Source organism: Helobdella robusta, assembly GCF_000326865.2.
Source record: "Helobdella robusta unplaced genomic scaffold HELROscaffold_1, whole genome shotgun sequence".
NCBI lineage: Eukaryota > Metazoa > Annelida > Clitellata > Rhynchobdellida > Glossiphoniidae > Helobdella > Helobdella robusta.
In genome coordinates, this window is record NW_008703570.1 from 11,232,190 (window position 1) to 11,251,480 (window position 19,291).

The window sequence follows — 19,291 nt, forward strand, 5'->3', positions numbered from 1 at the left end:
GAAAGTTTCATTATCGACCATTTTAAGTTTTTCTGAAGAATGGCTTTCGAAAGAACCACTACAAATATTATTCTGAATGAATTCTGGTGACATCTTTATCATTTTCAATGTCTTCATCATTATCACGTAGAAGCAGTGAGAAATAAAAATATTTGTCATCAATATGATGATATAATTGTTTGTTAGTTGGACCCGACGAAGCAGAACTGGATTCCTTCATTTATTTAACAAACACCTTTTTACATGTAAATATTAATCAAACGAACAATAAATTGCAAAATATTATTCCAGCTACTATATTGTACATATATATACATATATTTTATATATATATATATATATTATATATATATAACAAATGTTAAGTTACATGGAAACAACAAAAAACGAAAGCATTGAAACAAACAGCTCAGATTTTGTTAAAATGTATATGAAAATAACGGATAAACAAACAAACAAACAAACGAACGAACGAACGCGTGTTTTTTTCTGATTGTATAAGAATGAAAGAATAATAAATTTATCACAAATCTTGAAAAGTTTTGCAATGAGTCATTTTGTACTAACTAAATTACTAAACAATTTAAAATAAGCGCTACACGTTATTTAACAATTTTATTTTAATTATAACCCGACAGCGAATTTCACATTTACTATAACAATCTTATTCATCAATCAATCAACCTGGCTTGATTAACGAAAAGCTTTAACCGATCCTTAAAGGACAGTAATATTTACCTTAAATAAGCTACAACAACAACACACGTTTAGACGACATTTTCCCCGAGATCGGGGGTTACCGTTTGACTACCTATGATAAAACCGAAATACCCCTCGACGCCATCCACATCTGTCACTTGCCTCAGTATCACGCAACCCCGCTTTCACCCTGTCCTTCTCCACCTGCTCTCTCCATCCCAATCGCGGACGACCCCTTCCTACCACTCCTTCAACCTCGAACTCCAACGCTCGCCTAATCCCGACCCTTTCATCCCTTCTCAACACATGTCCATACCACCGCAATCTCAATCTCCTTATCAATGTCACAATGTCCTCATTCAGTCCCATCATTGACATCAGCTCTGTACTACTCCTCCTATCCTTCACTTTAACCCCACACATCATCCTCACCATAGCTCTTTCAGCCCTCTGCACGAACTCTAGCCGTAACTGCGCTCAAACATCCTCCATCCGCGTTCAGCTTATCCCCTAAGTAAACAAAGCTTTCCACTCTTTCAATACCACCACTCAACCCCGTCCTTGCGTCCGTCCTATTAATCACACCATGAACACATTTCTTACATTTGAACGTGCCTTCCACCTTTTTTAGTGCCCCCCTCACACCACTACATCTCTTATGCACCCATTTCTGACATCCTATACACAATACCGAGTTAGCCTTCACTCTCCTGTCACATATCCCACAGGGGTCTATTTTACTTATCACTCGCTCCCCACCTTCCCCACTCACCATTACCTTCGTCTTACCAATATTAACTTTTAACCCTTTCTTTTCAATAACACTTTTCCATCTGTCAAATTTTAACTGCAAATTTTCTTAAATAAGCTAACTAAATTAAAAGCTATATATTAAGAATTCGACAGCTAAGTGCTAAAAATGATGGCTGGAATAAAAAAGTCCAGCCCGTAATGGGATGGAGACTATAATAGAGGATTGATAAGTGTTAAAACTAGTAAATGATTTACGCTAAGGGTAAATTGATCGACCGAATAAATAATAAATAAATTAATTAATAAATATTCAACACATAGATCAGTGATGGCATACAAAAAGAAAACAATTACTCGAATGACATATACGTATAAATAAATAATATATATTTAATCACTTTTAATTATTAGATTTTTACACAAATTACTAAAAGCGATAATAATAGTAGAAATTAATTATTTATTTGACTAAAACCGATAACGCTACCATGTTACAAAACATTTGGCGTTTAGCGATATTTTGTTGACAATCGAAAAAATTTTTTTATAATATTGAATCATCAAAGTAAACTATAATTAAAATAATATTTTATAATAATAATATCATTAATTAACAATAGAGAAAATAAATTAAATCGATTACTCATTACAATGAATTAGTCATCAGAGAACAAACAAACCAGTAGATAATAAGATTGAATTGTTTTTTTTAAATTGAATTGAAAGAACAAGAACAAAAGCTTAAGAAATTATTATTATTTTATTATTCTTTACACTGCGCGTACAAAAAGCAGTTGTACACGCATTACTGTACGACATTGCACACCTTCCAAGAGACATCCAACACTTAAACATCGCATCGAAAATTTAAGGTATTCTTCCGGCAGACCATATTTCATACTTCGGTCTCTCTTTCTCTCTCCCTCAAATCTCACTCTCTCTCTCAAATCTCACTCACACTTTTTTTTCTTTCTCCATGTCCATTCACCATTAAATCAAAAAGTACCTGGAACTAAATAACCGATCGATCGAAACATGAATATTTCACTAAATGACGGATAAACCAATTACACTGGCAGAGTTTAACGTTGGCATGGTGGCTTAAAGCTATGTTCATAATCAATCAATCGATTCATCAATCAATGAGGAGAGTGCTATGTCGAGGAGTCCAGCAAGACTCCTTAATTCTCAGTACGGATGTCTACTGTTCAGTTGTGCAATCAAACATCTCAACGTCCATAATGTAGATGAAAATGATGAAAATACTATGATTATGCTTCACACTACACTAACATTACAATGAATGAATAATGAATTGAAGACTTGATAATTAACTGCATACATGAATATATATATATATATATATATATATATATATATATATACATGAATATTCATACATATGCACTAAATGAATCAAACCTGTCAACCTATCATAAAATCATACAAAACTTCTACACATTCTCCCAACCTATCTAAACGGTCCAAAAAAAACCTCCAAAACAAAATATCAATGCTAATTGCTTGCACATCAATGCATAATGCAGGCTAAAAACAAACACGCAAACTCACACACAAACACAAAAGCGTGCATCGGAAGTACAAACACAATCACGTACAAACATACATATGCATACGATAACTTATGAAGAATAGTAAAGAGAGAAGGATAGGAGAGAGAAAGAGAGAGAGATAGATAGCAAGAAAGAGAAAGTTGATCACATGACGAAGACTTTTTGAACGTCTGCGAAGTTGAATACTTCATTGGTGCGGGGACATGTTATGACGTTGTTGCTTTTCTCCGCCATCTCTTTCAGCGCCTGTTAAGTTAGGTTAAGTCACCAACATAACCGTTATACCCCAACAATTCAACATTTTTGTGATTTTAAATTAATTAATTTTAAATAAAATTTTCATTGGTGAATATAAATAAATTAGTCAGCTAATTTTACTGAGATAAAATAGTGAAAAATTTTAAAAATGGACCCAAGTGAAGAAAAATTTAATTGAAAATAATGTATCATATCACCAGGAAAATTCTATTAGCAACAATTTTCCAAAGATCAATCATCATCATCATCATCAATATGATCATCTTCATCATTAGCAGCACCACAGCAAGACAAACAAACACCTACGTTGTATCCATAGACATAACCATTTGGCAGCATGGTTGGCTGGTTGTATTCATTCATCTGCTCTCCTTGGAGATCAATCATTCAAAATATCATTATTTAAAGTTGCAAACGGTTTAATTGAAATAAATCTAAAGTTAAGTTAAGCATTCTCTACAAGCAATCAGGTTGTTGTTTATTACATCACAAATTCGAACTATCATTTACATTTGAAAACCATCAACGCATTAATTATTTTTAAAAAAAGCTAGCCAACCAACCGGAAATGAAACAAAAAAGCTTCGATTGGGCAGTATGAGCGTAGGGGAGTCTGCAGGCTAGTGAGTTGAACAGGGGTAAACAAACAGGGCAGTTGGTCTGTGGTTTGATGGTGTTGTTGTTGGGGGAGGTGACCGATGACGGGGGGTTGGATGGGGTGGGAGTTGTGGGGGAGGTGCCTGTCGGTGTTGCAGAGTTGTCAGAAGTGGAAATGCTGTTGTTTAGGTTGGCGTTGTTGCTGGAGTCATTCTTATGGGTGACTGCACACTGGCTGTTGTCAAAAGTTTCATGTATCAAAGTTTTTTAGATAACAATTCTATGGTATCAATTAAAATAAGTTACAAAGAAGTTCAAGGCATTTTTAACTATTTATAACGTCATGATTAACACCTAATGATTTAATAGTTTAATGTGCTCGTACAAACAATCGTTTAAACGAACAGCCTGAAAATGAACCAAATTAATTAGACAAACAAGAAAGTGAGATAAACAAATAAACCAAACCAAATAAACAAGAAAATAGAGGGACACAAACAAAACAAACGAACATAAACAAAAAAAGAGCTGCTAAATGATTAAAAAAGTGAGATAAACAAATAAACCAAACCAAATAAACAAGAAAATAGAGGGACACAAACAAAACAAACGAACATAAACAAAAAAAGAGCTGCTAACGGCGTCTTGAGAGCGGATAGGCCTGCCTGGAGAGTGAGGATGAAGATGGAATCGTTGTTCATCTGGTAGAGTTTGTAGTTCTCCTTGCGAAACAAATCGATCAGCAGCTGCCATCTCTTCTCGTCGAGCAGTTCCTGTAAATAAACAATGAACAATTTCCTCATCCTCTTCATCATCATCATCAGCAACAACAACCAACTCGTCATCATCATCATTACACTTTTAATGATAATAACACTAACATCATCATGTAGATAGCCATGAAAATCATCACTTCAAACAACATTGAAAAACGGTCTCGTAAAGATTAAAAAAATATATTCAAAAAGTATTTTAGCATCTGTATGACTTCTCGGCAGGAGAGGACAGATCTATCGATCAACCATCAATCAACACTGACAACACACATTACGTTGCGTTACATGTGACAGTAACGAAGCACGTTGTTGTCACTGGAGACAGTTGATGTCATGTGTTATTGTCACGACTACTCCCCTTGGCAACATCAAACGTTTATGTCTGTTTGCTATTAATTTAAGGCATGCAGAACTTCCTGCTATCATGCACTCAACTTCAATGAAGCCATTGCAAACAATTTTGTTTGGTTTTTGATAAAATTTTTATAAAGTATTTTTTTAAAAACGCCTGATAAATAAACCATGAAAAAAAATATCAATCAATTAATCATCAAAATATCAATCGAATCTATTAAACACATCTAACCCAACAAATCTTTCAACATAAAGTCAGAACCTTGTAAGGTGCAATTTGTGTGTCCAGAGGAAATGCCAGCAGTGCCATAGTCTTCTGGATTTCAGAGTAGAGGGGGTCCTCAAGGGAAGATACATATTTCCTGGCATGCCTGTGGTGTGGTTGCGTGTGGTGTTGTGCTGTTGCACGCGTTGTGTTGCATGTGATGCATTTACTTTTTATAAACTAGATACTTTATGATGTTGTTTTCTTGTAGTGTGGCTGATCTTGTTGTAGTCATTAATGTTGGATATGTTGTTATTGCTAAAAATGTTGTCAGCGTTTCTTAAGGTTTTTATTGTATCTAGCTTTGGAACAAATTGTTAGCGCTGCTGTAGTTTGTTAAAAAATTTGTACAAAATAGATTTTGTAGCTGAATGGAGGAAATTGTGACCGTCAAATTATTTGATAACAGTTATTAATTCATGAAAAGATTTTGGCAATATTTATTTAGTGAAATCATTTTATTTTATAAATGATTTGTTTGAGTTAAAAATAATTTGAGTTTGGGCAAGCGGGGTTGGATGGGGCAAGCGGGGTTGGGTGATACTGAGGCGAGTGACAGATGTGAATGGCGTCGAGGGGTATTTCGGTTTCATCATAGGTAGCCAAACGGCAACCCCCGATCTCGGGGAAAATGTCGTCTAAACGTGTGTTGTTGAGTTAAAAATAGTTAAAAATGAAAATTTGAGAAGACCTAATTTATGAGGAAGAATGAGTGAGAAGATGTCAAACAGGATGCTGAGAAGATGAAAGATAAGTTTTCATAATTACTTGAAAGTTTATTTATATAAGAAATTTTGTAAAAATTACACATAAATTTTTAATGATCTGTTTTTATGTTAGAAATAAATATTGGAGCATACACAAGCGTACTGATTAGTAAACAATATAAACTGAGAATGCATTTCAAAGTTCAAACTAGTGACTAAATAGTGAAAGAATTAAAAAAAACCAATGTTCATCATTTATTTATGATGGTTTATTTACTAATAAATATATTATTTAGTGCGATAGCATATAATAATAATATAATAACCAGATGGCTTCAACTCTTTTGCCCGCTTTAACCAATTCAATAAATTCTTGCTGGTGAATTTTGAACTCCAAAGTTGACTGAAATGAAAAACAGAAGAACATGTTTCACACAAAATCTTTTTTTCAACATTAGAGACACATTTTTTCGCACAATAATAACGTTTCAACCTCAAATATAGCTAATGTTTAGAAGACTTATGAAGAATGACAAAACTAAAACTTAAAATAGTAACTAACAGCTTACAACTTAACAAACATTCAACGTTAAGTAAACCTGGCATGTCAAACAGATATGTTCATATTAAGTTCTTAATACACCAGGATTAATGAGTTAGTAGTACAAATATGTTTCAGATCAAGTGATCTTACTTTAAAAGCCTTACAATTTTATCTTGAAAATAAAAGAAGAACTGGTGATGAATGTTTGAAATAACTGAAAATGAAATGATTGTTTTAGATCATATTCAGATGCCAGTGATGTTTATTATCCTTGCAATGAAACAAACTATAAGAAAGGTACCAATAAACATTAAAAATGTATAAAAATAATAAAAAATTAATGATTGGTGTGAAATCTCACTAATAGACAATAGAAAAATTACTAATTGAATAAAAAATAAAACGGAAAGAACCTTTAATTTCTTGAGTTTGGACTTGTTATCTTGGCACCAGGCCAAACATTTTGTTGTATCCTTCATCATCAAGCCTGCCTCAACCTCTTTGGACACCAGGAACAGATCAATGTTTGTCAAATCCTGCATACAATTAAACATTCCTTCAAACCCTGCATACAATAAAACATTCCTTCAAATCCTGCATACAATGAAACATTCTGTCAAATCCTGCATACAATTAAACATTCTGTCAAATCCTGCACACAATTAAACATTCTGTCAAATCCTTTGTACAATTAAATATTCCTTCAAATCCTTCGTACAATTAAACACACACATATTCAGTCAGTATAATAGTTAACTTTATATTTAATATTCTTCTTATCATCAATTTCATCATAATCTTTTTGAGACAAAATCTGTCTGAAAATTACCTAACTGTTAAACCATGCTCTAAGAATTAGCCAATTCATCATTTTTAGAATAACTTAGAATTTTAAGGTGCTAATCTAGCACTAGCTTTTAAAAAAATAAACAAGTTATAATCATCATTGTATATTATTCTTATTATTTATTTCCTTATAAAATTTTACAAGATATTATAATTGAATTAACAAATAAATATGAGCAATGGTTGTTCCTGTGGGTGAATTTAATGCAGACGTATTCTCTTCACGTGTTCAAGGAAAACGCTGATAAATGTCAAATGGCTAAGAAAGAATGTAAACAAGAACTTATCATTTCAAACAGTGGATAATTTTTGAAAGCTAAGATGAGCTGTTTTTTCAAGTATATCTGTTCCATGTTGAAATTTAAAATAAACCACAACTCTTAAATACAATGATGTATTATGTCATGATGTTATTCACGTCACAGGAATTGAATAATAATTGTTCAAATCATCTCAAGTGATAAAAAAAATACGAATTCTGAAAATATTTGAAATTCAGTTTAACCTCAATTCCGGAACATTTTGCTAATTTGAGAGCTGTGTTGTAGTAGCCAGACCTCAAGAAATACTCGACGAGCATCCGATCTAATCTCTTCCTTTTCCATGCATTCAACTTTGAAGTAGACGCCATGCTGACTTGGGAGGAGGAAGGTGAAGGAAGTGCAGAGGATGACGACAAGGAAGATGATGGACCTGGAGTGGCAGGAGTTGAATCATTCTCCTTCAAGTGATCTATACGTCTCTTACAACTTTTTGCTGCATCAATTTCTTCCTTGACAACTTCCTCAGCCTGATTTTTAAAAATCAACAAAAATATTTTCAATATTCAAAAAGATAAGCAAGATTATAATATATTTAAAAAAATGAAATAAATGTTGTTTAAAAAAAAATTCCAAACAATAGCAAATTTACTTAAAAGTAACTATTAAAAATATGCTTTTCAATAACTAGGATTCTGATGTTAAATTGTTATTTATGTATCAAACATTTGAGAGCTAGCGGCCAATTAGGATTAGTATAACTAAAATCTTATAGATGAATTAATTAAAACATGTTATATTTTAATTAAAAAATTACCTCACTAAAAAGTTAAAATCCACAATAATAAATCTAATGATTAAATAAAGATTGACCTTTCTTTTGAGGTAAATGAGCTTTTCAGTAACGCCTATAATGGCCTGACTTATCTGTTGTTTTTTGTTGCTTGGCTCCATGTCAGTGGCAGGGTTATCAATACATTTTTCAAGTTCTTTAATAACCGTGTGGACTTTCTGCACCTCCCTGTCTATGCTCTTCTGCGCAACTCGAAACTTTTTATTCAGGACTTCATAAGGTACCTGAAACAAAACAATTTATTAATCTTAAATGTCCATTGTCTACATTTTGCAGGACAATAGACATTTTGCCTGCTTCTACCAATCTAATCATGACTACTAAATTTTTTAGAAGAGCATTTCAAGTCCTCTACTAACTTTCAAAGTCTGATGCTCCAGACATTTTATGTCACTAACTGGCACATAATTAGAGGCCATGATTTCTCGTAAATACAAATATTCTTAATTAATGTTTTTTTTAATTCAATGACTACAAAAACAACTTACAGGACAGAGAAGTTCGCAAATAATTCAGGAAACAAATAAGTCGCATACGAAATACGAGAACAAAATATGGCAAGCTTCTTTCTTTAAAAACCACACTAAATTATTTTGATCCCATGGAATTTTTATTTATATAAAGAAATAAAAAATAAATAATTTAGCTAATAGTTGCGCAATTAATTCATAAATAAAAATATTTTTAATGTTTGAAATAATCTTATTTATTATAATTATGAAATCTGGAGGAACCATCTTTTGCATTGGGCATTAGTCGCGTAGAAATTAAACTGATTTTACAGTTTTTTCGTTCATTTCACTTAATGGAGTCCGTGTAATTTTTGCTTTGTTAACGCAAAAAATGCACTCTGAAAGCAATTTTTAACCGAATATTTTTAGCGTTAAAAATACAAAAATCTATTAATTTTATCAAATGAAATACATTTCATGAATAACCAGCAAAATTTATTTCATTTCGAGCACAAAACAGCCTAAAATAAAATAAAATAAAATAATGTTTCTATACAGTTCTATGCGTCTGTTAGATCCTGATTTTTAAAGAATAATAAAAAAAAATGTTGAAAGCATGAAAGAAATTTTTAAACGCATCTATCTTTCCTAAGATTAACTCTCAGAGACAAAAAGGACGTCATCGGAAACAATTAGAAGTGCGTGACAGGGTGGATGAGAACGAACGACGACTGGCTCAGCCAACAGCAGACATAAAATACTTTAATTAGCAGCTCCTGTTCATGGTACAGAGGACTGTATCATTCTTTGTATCATCCTTATTTCTATCATCATTGTTTGTATCATCATCGTTTGTATCATGATCTTTTTTATCATCTCAATGTCATTGTTTCACCATCATTTGTATCATCATCATGGTATATCTTATTTTTATAAACATCAAAACGCCATCATAGTCATCGTCTTCCTCACTATTATCAACACCAAATCATTATAGGCACAATTTTTATTTCAAAACTTTGAATGAAGAAAAAATTCGCCAGATACGAAAAAAATAACAATTATACTGCAGCTACGTTTTTGGTGTAAAGTTGGGATCCAAGAATATTGTATTTTTAAAATAAAACCCAATCATCACAAACATCATCATCTACCTCATCATCACAAACATCATCATGATGATGACGATGCTGTGAAGAAAAAAATCATTGATGATGGTGATGACGATGAGAATAATGATGATAATGATTATAAATTAAATTTTTTCAACGTATATAATTGCGACATTGTATGTGGTCAGTCATTCAACAAAAAAAGCCATATTAAAACGGAAATGTCCTCTGTCCATAATCATCTCCATAACTCTACTCAACCTCATCATCATCGTTGTCGTCATCATCATCGTCGTCTTCGTTGTCGTCGTCATCATTCTAATCCTCATTATCACAACTCGCTGCATTTAGATCTTAATCCTTCTTCGTGCAAAGTTCGCGCGATATATTTTTTTCAAATTCTGATTGAAAAAAGCTGGAAAAAATTTAAATGATGAAGACGATGATGACTACAATGATGAAGACGACAATGATGATGACGATGATGGTGATGATGATGAAACTTCAAGTTAGTGTTATCAAATATAATAATTAATGTTAAGAAAATTTTTCAAAAAAATTATTTAATTTTAGTTAAATTATGGTAAAAAAATCAATAATTATCACAAATTATCATTCTATCAAAAAAACTTTGACAAGGATTTTGTCAATTTTCCTATTTGAGACGATGTTTTTGAGTAAAAAAAATAACCGTGTTTTAACTTTCAGATTTATTCATGAAAATATAAAGAATGAATCACAAATGAACAACACGAAAAGGGCACAAAGAAGTGTGCAACTTATAATGCACGTACCCAATTTATCAGTCAACCCTGTTTTATAAGAAATTGAGCAAGAAAACATAAAATAGTGTTTTAATGTTATAAAAATGATTCGTGTTGGATAAATTTTCACAAAAAATACAAAAAAATGACTGTTTCTGACTCTACACTCTAACCTTTAAGTAAAGCTTTTAACTCTGCTGCTTGTCTAGTTGCTAGTGCCCCTTTCTTTTCTCATATATCTCCATATCTTGTTCTTTTGCACTGGCTACCTATAAAATATAGAATAGTTTGTAAAATTTGCACGTTTATGTATAAGTTTCTATCTAAATTATTTCCTAAGTACTTATCAGATATATTAATTGAACCTAAACGCGCCGGTTCACGATCGTCTTTTTGTTCTCACTTCTTCTTAAACTCGTCTTAAACACTTTTGCCAAATCTGCATTTGCTTTTTCTGGTCTTTTTCTCTGGAATCTCTACCTACTTCTCTGACTACTTCTCCACCAATTACGAAGTTCACAGCGGATCTCAAGACCCATCTGTTTGCAAAATTTATAAAGGAGCGCTGTCGAACATCGCAGAAGAAGTGCATTATAAACTAATTAATTGATTGAATGATTGGTTGATTGATTGATAATGGGGGGAAGCTACTGCCTCTCTACCGTCCCCCCAAAATATGATTGACAAATTTTTAATTTATCCCCTTTATATTCACATTAGCGCTGACAAAAAACGCTGAATATTTTCTAAAAAATTCAGACAAAAAAACATTTTTTATTTAAAAACCTCAACCTAGCATTTTTATTAAATGTTTTCAAAAGAAATTCAAGTAAATATAAAATTATTTATAATAAAAATAAATGTTAAAAATTTTAAATCTTTAAAAACCCATCAACCATTTTTTAAAATGCTCGTTAATTTTAAAAATTTTAAATTATCAACTTACTACAATTGAAATTCGTCAAAAAGTATCGCGCTTGTCGATCAGATGAAAAAAAATAGAAAATTTAAAGCACCACTTTTTGAGTGGTTGACGCCATTTCGTATTTTTAAAAATTCTTAACCACCACTTCCTGTGTAGTTCAGTTCATCTTTTGTTAGTTTTTTCTCGTTATTTTAAATTTTAGTAGCATTAATATTGTTATCATTATTTTGGGTAATATTAAATCATTATTATTTTGTTATTGCTTTCTTGAATAGTAGCAGTTGTAGTAGCAGTAGCAAAACAATAGCAATAGCAGTAGAAGTAGTAATATAGCAGCAGTAGTAGTAGTTTTAGCAGCAGCAACATTAGCAGTAGCAGTAGTGGCATTAGTAGTAGTAACAGTAGTAGTAGTAGTAGTAGTAGTAGTAGTAGTAGTAGTAGTAGTAGTAGTAGTAGTAGTAGTAGTAGTAATAGTAGTCGTAGTAGAAGTAGTAGTATGTTTATTATATTTCATTAATAATATTCAAAAATAAGCAAAATATTTCACATTTCACACTCAATCCCATCATTTCACTTGACGACCGGAATTTATTCTGGTAAATTATTGAGACAATGCCATCAATATAATACATTACCGCCATCATCAATCTAGTACCAATATTTCTAGCCAGAACTATGGATTAATTACTTTTGAAACGAACCAAGCAGAAAGATATACAAATTCGAGCGTTTATTTTGTCTACTACGTACTAAATTTGTGTAGATTTTTACCACCAGCAAATACTACAATTACTACCTAAATGTGATTTAGATATATCCAAATGACCATCATCGTCTGCGTAAACGTTTTCATTGTAAAAAAAATATATTGAAAATATAATCTAAACATCACACAAAGTTAAAAAATAATGACAATTATAATAATTTTCAAAGTAAAAATTTTGATTTTTTTTAAATTTCACAGCTACAAATTAACTTTTGTAGGTAAACAAAAAAGAGAAAAACAAATTGACATTGGCTGGCAGATGTTGTATAAAAAATTCAACACAAATGAAAATAAATCACAGCAATTTACGTTTTTATTTATAAAACCTACTGCAATGTGGGTTTTAAAAATTTTAACAAATGTGACCAGCGGCAGGCAATTCAATTATGTTAGTTGTGAGCTGTAATGGCATAAACATTTCACTCAGTTTTTCATTAATTTTTTACGTTTAAATTAATTGAAAGTTTTGGAATTAAGTAAGATGTGTGCGTGTTCTTAACATTGTAAATCTTCAGCTGTACATTTTATTAGAATTCTTTCCGCTTAACTTATTTTTTACAGTTTAAATCTGCTAAAACTGTTGAGTAGACAAATTCGGGCTGTACCATTTTTTAATAAACTACATGGAAACACCAGAAAAAAAATATTTTTTCTTAACAAGTATGAGAGTGTGAAGGCGTTTTGAAAGATGTCAGTTGAAAAATCAAACAAGCTGTTCTGTGAACATGAACATGTAACTAATTTCGTTTTTTGTCCCATGACGTTGTAATATTTTTGTCTATCATCATCAAAACACGGACAATTTTGAAACATGAAGCTTCGAAATGACGAGGCACTATGTTGCGTTGTTCGTTCGTAAAGATTATCTTGTCACGAAATATTTTTTCGAAGATTTTCCTCATTTTCATCATAATTTGAAGATTTCTTCGGTGTTTGAATAAATTTTTCTGTTAAGTTAAAATATGAGCAGACATTTTTGCTGTTGAATAAATAATATTATTATAAATAAAAATAAAATAATATGAGAATAATAAAAATGTATTAATTAAAACCGTAATAACAGTCTTAATAACTTTAATAACAGCTGGAACATGTTATTATGATTAGCAAAAACATATTTTTTCCCTTTTTTTTACTCCTGACAATGTACTAGATAGCATTTTGTTTTAATAAGAAAAGAGCAAAAAGTTAACATAAGCTAACCTTAGATGATTGGAAAAAAAGAAATAAGAAGAATTTAAAGATATTAAAGAAATCGGTAAAACCAGACACCAGAGTATTCGTCTTAACCTAATTTGGCAAGAACTTTTATTTTCAGAGAGCAAGATGACAACGATGATGGCATAGATTATTATTCTATTAAATTATTATTATTAATATATCTATAATTTTTTACCTCTTTGTTGGTTGAAATTCTCATATTTTTATGAATTTTCATAAAAAATTTTAGCTATTTCAGTTTAAGTTTTAATATTTTCAAATGATCCAATCATCAAGATTAATCCAAATTTTTATTTCAAATTTTCCATTTCATCCAACGATGATGTTAAGAATATTTTATTGCTTTCTAATGCATTCGCTATTCAACGTGATTCAGTGGCTTCATTAAACGTTTTGAAATCCTATAACTATGGCTTTCAATGGCAGTCTTTCATCAATAGAAAAATTTTTGTAAAATTCTTTTTGAAATGTTTGTTGATTAAATACATTAAACAGATAGTTATGAATTTTAAATATCCATTTTATACTGAGCAGAAAACAATTTATTATTTCACGTATACAAAATTTTGCCTAAACCTTTCAAAAAAACTTCTTAATACATTCGCAAACAAAATCTTTTTAAGGGAATTAATCACAAATGTTTTACCAAAGGAATGGTTTGCCTGCCATTATTCGTCAACTATCAAACTTTTTAAGAAATGATTAAAAAACTTTTTGTTTATCCAGGCCGACAGAAAAGTCAAAAGTCATCGTTTATCCAAGCGTCCCTGAAGCTATGCATAGGACGCGATAGAAATTATTATTAATAGTAATTTAAAAGCGATTCAATAAAACGTTTTTTTTAAATTTACATTTTTGTTGTAGAATAACGCTGTCACACAGTTTACAGGCAATGTACTTGTATATATATATCATACTGCAAATTGGCATTACACACTTAATATAAAGGAATCTCTTTGCAGTTGCAACGCCAAACTTAATAAATAACGAACTATCACGCAATCGCAAATACTATTCAGTACTGACTGTGTTCAAATTCAAGTGCCTCCCGACCATAACAATCAATCAATCAATCAATCAATTAGCTTATAAAGCGCTATTTCCGCGATGTTCAACAGCGCTCCTCAATGAATTTTGAAAACAGATGGGTCTTGAGATCCGCTCTGAACTTCGCAAGTGATGGAGAAATAGTTAGAGAAGTAGGTAGAGAGTTCCAGAGAAAAGGACCAGAAAAAGCAAAAGCAGATTTGGCAAAAGAGTGTTTAACACGAGTTAAGAAAAAGCGAGAAGAAGAAGACGATCGTAAACCGGGGCGTTTAGGTTCAATTAATATATCTGATAAGTACTTAGGAAATAATTTAGATTGAGACTTATACATGAACGTGCAAATTTTAAAAATTATTCTATATTTTATAGGTAGCCAGTGCAAGAGAACAAGATATGGAGATATATGAGAAAAGAAAGGGGCACGAGCAACTAGACGAGCAGCAGAGTTAAAAGCTTTACTTAAAGGATAGAGTATAGAGTCAGGAAGACCATAGTAAAGCGAGTTACAATAATCAATCCTAGATAAGACTAACGAAGTAACAAGAAGGAGAAGAGTAGGATCATCAAGAAAAGGCAAAAGTTTTTTTATTCTACGTAGATGAAAGTAAGAGCTTCTAGCAACACTATTAATCTGAGAAGAGAGAGACATAGTAGAATCAAAGATAAAACCTAGACTACGAAACATATGAGAGACATCAAGAGTTTTAGAATCAGGTAAGATAATAGGAGGAATAGTAATTGAGTGTTTAGATTTATTAAAACAAATTAATTCAAACTTAGAAGGATTAAGTTTAAGACACATAGAATCAGACCAAGCGATAATCGAAGAAAGACATAGAGATAAATTATGAAGAACACTATTGAGATTAGATGGAGGAAAAGAAGTATAAATATAAGAATCATCAGCATATAGTTGAATAGAGAAAGAAAAGTTATTAATAATACGAGGTAGTTCAGAAGTATAGAGTATAAATAGAAGAGGGCCAAGGATAGAACCCTGAGGTACCCCGAAAGTAAGAGTAGAGGAGTTAGAAGTAGAATTATTGAGAACAACAGAAGAAAAACGATTACAGAGATAAGAAGAAAACCAAGATAGACAAGAATCAGTAATATTAAAAGAAAGATGCAGCAGTCTCAAGAGAATAGTATGGTCAACAGTATCAAAAGCTGAAGAAAAGTCAAGAGCAAGAAGAAGAGTAAGATTACTATTGTCACTAGAGAGAAGGATATCATTGTGTATTTTAAGTAAAGAAGTTTCAGTACTGTGAGCAGGTCTGAAACCAGATTGAGATACAGGTAGCAAAGAGTTAAAGTCTAAATAGGATGAGAGTTGATTAAAAACAACTTTTTCTATTATTTTAGAGATGAAAGTAATATTAGTTACAGGTCTATAATTAGATAAAGAGGTAGGATCTAGGGATGTGTTTTTAAGAATAGGAATAACAATAGAATTCTTATAAGAAGTAGGAAATTTAGAGGTGGAAAGAGATAAATTAACTAATTTGAGAATGATTGGATAAAATATTGAAGAGAATTCTTTAAGTAAATTAGAAGGAAGTAGATCTAGAGAACAGGTTGTAGACGACATAGAATTAATAATTTTAGTTAGTTCTAAAAGATTTATTGGAGTAAATACAGAGAAAGATTCAGTAGTAAGTTTAGTAAAGTTATGAGAAGGAAAATTAGAATTAGATGTTCTTAAAGAAGTAATTTTATTTACAAAAAAGTCATGAAACTGTTGAGCAGAGAAAGATGAGTGAGAAGATTTTTTATGTAGGAGTTTAGATAGAACAGACCACCTATTTTCAGATGTTGAAGCAGATGTTATAGAATTTCTAAGAAAAGTAGAGTGTTTAGAGAATAGTAGATATTTATAATTAATCAATTCAGATTCATAGATAGAATAAAGAGAGTTAGATGGATTTAACCTATAGGCTTTCTCCACTCTTCTAACATGCAATGTGTGTGATGCATGCATTTGCGCTTATTCATACGTGCTGCTTATTTGTGTATGTCCTTGATATTTTTGAGAATTATTTAAAAGAAAATAATTAATAATGATAATATAATCTTATAAAATGTTGACATTGAGTGTGTGATTTTTCGTCTTTCTTAATTTTTACTGATTCAAAAGCTCTTTTATTCATTCTGGCCACGTTTCTGGTTCCATACAAGTAAGTACTCTTTCTTTATATTTCATCACTTTTATGCTTTTATTTTTAGGTTCAAGTCGTACGTTTGAATTTTTATATCATTTACACTTTGTAGGACCTCTAAAAAGAACATTTCATTTTGAATAAACCAAACATTTATTTCACTTTTTTTTGCTTAATATTTAACTTCATTTATCTGAACTATTGGCCCAATATATTGAAATGGCAAACTAAAATTTTAAATTGTTATTTATTCGTGCTACTAAAACTTTGTTCAATGATAAGCTGAATTCAAACCTGGACATAATTTTCGCTCGAACAATCCCGTTATATATGGGACGTTTTAATGAATGTACAAGTAGCAGCTGTGAGTAAATGTTTGTGTGTAAGTATGTGTATTTGTTTGTATGAGTGTGTGTGTGTATGTGTGTATATATATATATATATATATGTGTGTGTGTGTGTGTGTGTGTGTGTGTGTGTGTGTGTGTATGTGTAGATGTGTGCATATAGCAGGTGCAACAAACGCGGTTGAATAATAAGAAGCTCGTTTCTAATATTTATGACAGCTGTTTTATTGTACGAAGGATTAGTGTTATTGAATTTTTTTCTTATTTTGGTGGATTGTATTTTTATTTTTATACTTTCATTTGAGATATTTGTTTTTTTTAATGTACATAAATTTTTAAAATTTCGAGTGGTAATTGTTTTTATAAAAGGAAAAAATGATGAGAATGATGTGGTATTGACGCATCTAGTGAATCTTATTGTCAGTCGGCATGGTGTAAAGTTAAACAGAAGGAATGTTGGATGTGGATTTTTTTCAATATTATTTATATTTGCATTTAATTGAGTAAATATAAAAAGATTAACAATTTAACTTTTCAAACTTCAATAGCATCTTTCAGATAAATGATTTTTACAATCGGGATATTTTTATCTTAAATATATTGCTATATTTATATAATAAAACAGATGTAAATTATAATAACGATATAAAATCTACTGCAGATTCAAAGATTCATTGGCCACTCACGTTTGATTCTAATCTATACTGGTATATAACTATTTAAAGATATTTTTAAAGTATTAATAATATATATATATATAGTATTATATAATATTAATATATATTAATTTTGTGTATAGTGTATAGTATTTAATATATATTTATATCTGGGTATTTGCAGTGTATATAGCTATGTATAAATGTATAAAGATATAGGGTACATAAGTGTGTGTCTGTTTGTTTGTGTTTGTGTGTGTGTTGTGTGTGTGGTGTGTGTGTGTGTTTGTGAGTGTGTGTGTTAATTATTATAAAGTGAAGTAGGAAGTTCCTTGTTAAATGTAATTATCTACTCTCTCCCGAAACAACTTCGTTTCAAAAAAAGTTAATCGCTTTTAGTGATTGTACTTTTTAATGGCTGCTGTTTTTATTCCGTCGAAGACACTTTTTTTCGTTCTTTAATTATAAAAGTGGGCTTGAATAATTTTAAACATTTGCCAACTAAGATAGATTAGGCTTTTATCAAATGTTCAACTGGACAAATGATATTCTGAAATTATAAAAAAAAATAGTGCAGATGCTACCTCCAGGTTAATACAAACTTATGGAGTTATTGCAAAATGAAAAAAATGTGTCTGATAAAATACTGATTGTGTGAAATTTTGAAAGTTATAATAAAATAAAAAGTTAATTGAATTAAAAAAACAGTCGAAAATCTCTTGCACACCACAATCCAATTCCACTTAGTACGTGCGTGTGCGTGTGTGCGAGTGTGTGTGTCTGAGCGTGCGTGTAGGTGTCTGTGTGTGTGAGTGTGTGTTTGTCCATATAATTTACATGGTTACATTTTACATAATTATGCAGACCATATACTCAACTCATCCTCTCCAAGCGGTCACGTTTAAAAGCACTTGTCCCGATCATTTACTGTCTCAGTGTGATGCGACATTTGTCGCATATGTTTGAAATTCTCAACTTAAAATTTGATTTTGTTACTTTTTGCTAAAATAGTCGTTAAAAATGGAAGAAAATATGTTTGGAGTTGATAATGAGAGTTCGGTTTAAAAGTTGTTTATCGTCACGTTGAAAAATGTTTTGTAGGACTTGCTTTGGAGTTAAAAAATGATTTCCAGAGGCCGTTCGATTGCACTTGTTATCAAGTTTGCGTTAAATGTTTTCATTATTTTGAGAGAATCACTTGAAAATTAACTACGCCGATTATTTTAAATTCAATTGTTTTATGAAAAATGTTTGAAAAGTGTCATGTTTGAAAAAGTTTTGAAGCGCTGACGATTTTATTTGAAAGTTTTTGAAGAAAGTTTTAAGGTTTTATATAACTGTCAAAAGAATTTAGCAGCC

General features: G+C 31.0%; 1 protein-coding gene across 1 annotated transcript; it reads right to left on the reverse strand.

Moving 5' to 3' along the window:
- Window positions 1-3,170: 3,170 nt before the first annotated feature.
- HELRODRAFT_62544 (hypothetical protein) lies at window positions 3,171-8,905 on the reverse strand (the record flags this gene model as incomplete). Its single annotated transcript, XM_009011433.1, has 11 exons — window positions 3,171-3,272; window positions 3,591-3,655; window positions 3,848-3,944; window positions 4,493-4,654; window positions 5,274-5,382; window positions 6,310-6,386; window positions 6,941-7,063; window positions 7,879-8,009; window positions 8,067-8,163; window positions 8,507-8,710; window positions 8,846-8,905. 11 exons carry the CDS (start codon window positions 8,903-8,905, stop codon window positions 3,171-3,173), a joined length of 1,227 nt encoding a protein of 408 aa, XP_009009681.1.
- Between the last annotated feature and the right edge of the window lie 10,386 nt (window positions 8,906-19,291).